General features: G+C 27.4%; 1 protein-coding gene across 1 annotated transcript; it reads right to left on the bottom strand.

Moving 5' to 3' along the window:
- LOC113370171 lies at positions 1-1,391 on the bottom strand. The gene is made up of 3 exons (XM_026610841.1): positions 1,278-1,391; positions 297-473; positions 1-173 (listed from the first exon to the last, which is right to left on the bottom strand). Exons 1-3 carry the CDS (start codon positions 1,348-1,350, stop codon positions 1-3), a joined length of 423 nt encoding a protein of 140 aa, XP_026466626.1. The 5' UTR covers positions 1,351-1,391.

The raw sequence follows: 1,391 nt of genomic DNA, 5'->3' as shown, positions 1-1,391 counted from the left end.
TCAATTTTTTGTTAATATATTTCCAGACGTATCTTTCGAATCTGAAGCAGTTTCTTTTAACATTGTTTCGTCTGAAACATTTTGTTGGTTGGATCCTAATGTAGTTGCAGAGTTTGCTGCAATTTGACTAGATGAAGTATTTGTTTCCATAGAGACATTATCTTCACTTGTCTCTAAAATATATATTTCAACAATATACAAATGAGAGATAAAAATCATTATATATGTTTTGCTCTAATAGAATGAATCCTGCATAAATTGCATTTCTAAAATTATATTACATTTACTCATCTTACCTGATGTACTTTTGGTTGTTAAAGCTTGCAGTCTTTCAGGCATATCAGCAGTAGTTGTTGTTGCATGAATACCTAATATATCAGCCATGGCATTTCTACGACCAGTTCTTCCCGAAGTAAAAAATTCCTCTGCATCTTGTGCTGCTCTCTGATCCATTGCCACAAACATGCTCAGCACTACATAAATAAAATACATATTTTAATAATAAATTTAACTCATTATTAATAAAATCAAATAATAATATCAAATGCATGTGTAAAAAAATATATATTGCTTAATTATATACAAGCTTACTAAGCCAACTCTCTTAAGCATAATTTCCATCAGGATAATTATATTTAAATTTATATGTGATTGGAGAAAGAAAAATTGTATAATGCCTAGTGCTATATGTAATAAATTTATAATATATAAATAATATATTTAAGAGTCGTCAATACTTCATTATAATCCAAAAATTTATAGCAATTTATTGATATAGTATGGATAAAACTTTCTCAAATTATTAATTTTGCTTCTGCTATCGCAAGTGACTATATTTTAGAGCTAACTTATTATTTCAGCTTCAAAAGTAAATTTTATTTAAATTTGAGTCATTTTGTATTTTCTAGCAGAATCATGCACATGTTGAAATTACAGTATAAAAATCTAATGAACATATGGTACTAACTGTATTTTCATTATATATGGTGGGAATTGATAAAGGCAGGCATCATGCAATGCAGTTATAGTAATAATATATGTGCTAAAAATTGATTGTGCTTTATATTATATATTAGTATAATAGGATTACCATATCCATTTCTGCCATGCACTGCTGTTATTTATATTTCAGTTTAAGATTATGTTAATAGGTAATTTTCAATGTGAATGATATGCATTCCCATTATTTTCAGTTAAACCGCAAGCTAGTACATTGGATTTAATAGCTAAAATTTGTGATATCGATAAAAATGACTCCTGCCATGCACAACGCCTACCTTTTTTCTTACTAAGACTCGCATGTTTCTTTTTAAAGCAATTAGATTTGGAGGTCTTATTTAAATTCGACATTTATAATATATCTATTTTCAATCCTTTTTAAGATATTATCA

The sequence above is a fragment of the Ctenocephalides felis genome, unplaced genomic scaffold, assembly GCF_003426905.1.
Source record: "Ctenocephalides felis isolate EL2017-DRISC unplaced genomic scaffold, ASM342690v1 CF-g0.4_SCAFFOLD_01492, whole genome shotgun sequence".
Classification (NCBI taxonomy): Eukaryota; Metazoa; Arthropoda; class Insecta; order Siphonaptera; family Pulicidae; genus Ctenocephalides; species Ctenocephalides felis.
The sequence above is the reverse complement of the archived record's forward strand: the minus strand, read 5'-3'. Positions and strand labels throughout refer to the sequence as shown.

Bases quoted from the DNA above. Each gene is read 5' to 3' on its own strand.
- LOC113370171 (XM_026610841.1), bottom strand. From the start codon at position 1,350: ATGTCGAATTTAAATAAGACCTCCAAATCTAATTGCTTTAAAAAGAAA. The intron at 474-1,277 runs GTAGGCGTTGTG...TTATTTATGTAG, and splicing joins GAGTCTTAGTAAGAAAAAAG to TGCTGAGCATGTTTGTGGCA. The intron at 174-296 runs GTAAGATGAGTA...TATATATTTTAG, and splicing joins AACAACCAAAAGTACATCAG to AGACAAGTGAAGATAATGTC.